Source organism: Miscanthus floridulus, chromosome 19 (genome assembly GCF_019320115.1).
Source record: "Miscanthus floridulus cultivar M001 chromosome 19, ASM1932011v1, whole genome shotgun sequence".
Taxonomy (NCBI): domain Eukaryota; kingdom Viridiplantae; phylum Streptophyta; class Magnoliopsida; order Poales; family Poaceae; genus Miscanthus; species Miscanthus floridulus.
In genome coordinates, this window is record NC_089598.1 from 8,521,484 (window position 1) to 8,523,601 (window position 2,118).

At 58.8% G+C, this 2,118-nt stretch overlaps 1 protein-coding gene across 1 annotated transcript; it reads right to left on the minus strand.

Moving 5' to 3' along the window:
* Positions 1–214: 214 nt before the first annotated feature.
* Positions 215–766, minus strand: LOC136525496 (uncharacterized). The gene has a single exon (XM_066518463.1). The coding sequence runs from the start codon at positions 764–766 to the stop codon at positions 215–217; it is 552 nt and encodes a 183-aa protein (XP_066374560.1).
* Between the last annotated feature and the right edge of the window lie 1,352 nt (positions 767–2,118).

The following is a 2,118-nucleotide window of genomic DNA, read 5'->3' on the forward strand; positions in this document are numbered from 1 at the left end:
GGTCAAGGAAGACAGCGAATAGAGTAGATAGAGGTAAGCGAAGCAAGAGGGTCAAGACTTATCTTGGTTTTTGTAGTTGAAGAGGTAGTTCGGTAAGCGGGCCTTGGCTCGGGAGGCATCACTTCTGGGCAGATGGCTCGGTGATGGCCTTCCCTCACGGGCAAAGGTTGGAACTCGCCTCGATCGGGTCAGCCCCTTCTAGGGAGCCAAGCGCCTAGATGGAGGGGCCAGCCGAGCCATCGCTACCGCCAGAGGTCTTGACCACCTTGCTGATGTTCGGTTGGTCGGGCACCACCGCCGTCTTGGTTGCCTCCTCAGCCGGTGCCCTTCCTACGTCGTGGCTAGGGCCATCGGGAGCACAGGGGGCGATGAGTGTGGCCGCTTGGGCAACACAGTCTTGCTCATAGTAGTTGGCTTGCTCAAAGCTGCCCTTGACAGTGATGACCCCCTTCGGGCTGGGCCTGGGCATCTTGACCTTAAGGTAAGTGTAGTTGGGGATGGCCATGAACTTGGCAAAGCATGGTTGACTGAGGAGGACATGGTAGACACTAGGGAAGTTGACGACCTCAAAGGTGGGCGGCTCCTTGCGGAAGTTGTCTGGCTGGCCAAAGGTGACATTGAGCTGGATGCGCCTAAGGGGTATAGCTTCCCTCCCCAGCACAATCCCATAGAATGGTGCCTTGCTATGGCATAGGCTACTCCGAGGGATGCCCATCTTGTTGAGGGAGCTAGCATAGAGTATATTGAGGCCGCTGTCCCCATCCATCAGCACCTTGGTGAGTCACGTGGTGCCCACGATTGGGCTGACCACGAGCGGGTAGCACCCTGGATGGGGGACGCGATTGGGATGGTCCTCTTGGTCAAAGGTGATGACCATCTGGGACCACCGGAGCCACATCAGGGCGGCGAGGGTGTGGACGGCGTTCGCCTCCTGCTTGGTGATGTGGCGCTGCCGGCGGGATTCATACGCCTAGGAGGCCTCGAAGATCATGAGGCAGCGCTCAGCCTTGGGGAACTCATTGTCTTCGTCCTAGGCCCCGTCCGCTAGGTTGCCAGCCTTCAGGGTAGGCTTCTGGGCCTTGCCCTGTTGGCCGAGGGTGTTACAGATGTAGTCCTTCATGGTAGCGCAGTCCTTGAGAATATGCTTCGCCTGCACCCCGTGGAATGGGTAGGGGACTCGAGCGCCTTCTCGAAGTGCTCCGGTCATGCAACGCACCCACTGGGCTAAGATCTGGTGGCATAGTCAGCCACGGTGACCATCTCCTCCTCGTAGCGCTTTCGGTCCTTGTTTTGCCTATCGCGGCATCACTGGGATGAGGCGGGATCGTCGGTGCCGTCGCTACCACTGAGGTGGGCGACAGCCTTGACTTTCCTGCTGAAGTTGGCCTGGATGGCCTCCTTGCCGGTGGTGTATTGGGTGGCGACGCCCAGGAGATCCCACGTCGTGTGCGGGGTCTTACGGCCGAGCGCATGGACGAGTGCCTCGCAGGTCATGCTGCAGATGAACATGTTGATCATGTCGGTGTCGGTGATGTTTGGGAGCTCATTGCGCTTCTTGGAGAAGCACTGAATGTACTCCCGAAGGGTCTCGTTGGCCCTTTGTTTGTAGTTGCGGAGATCCCATGAGTTCCTCGAGCGGGTGTAGGTATCCTGGAAGTGGACGATGAAGACTGCATGGAGATCGCCCCTGCAGCGAATGATGTCGGGCTTGAGCTGCTCGAGCCAAGCTCTGGTTGAGCTTGACAGGAGCAGAGGAAGGTATTGAATGGTGAAGTCATCATCTGATCCCCCGGCCTTCATGACAAGGCGATAGTCCTCCAACCAATGGTCTAGGTTGGTCTCGTCGTCGTACTTGGACATGTGCATCGGCGGATGAAAATGCCTGGGGTGCTGCCCCGAACACTACGAGGCTGAAGTGATCCGAGATGGGGCCCCCACCCTATCGCTCAAGGGTACAAGACTACGCTTGAGTGTGGCGCCTGGCCTCGATGGTGCCGCGGACATCGCGGTCGTCACCGATCCGGTGGCGCGCGGGGGGACGACGAGGAGAAAGGTCACGCCTTAGTTCCTGCCAAGGCTTGGCGCCCCAGGTCCATGGCCGGTCGGTACTGTTGCCAG

Excerpts from the sequence above, each read along its gene's own strand:
- LOC136525496 (XM_066518463.1), bottom strand. The coding sequence starts at position 766 with ATGGATGGGGACAGCGGCCTCAATATACTCTATGCTAGCTCCCTCAAC.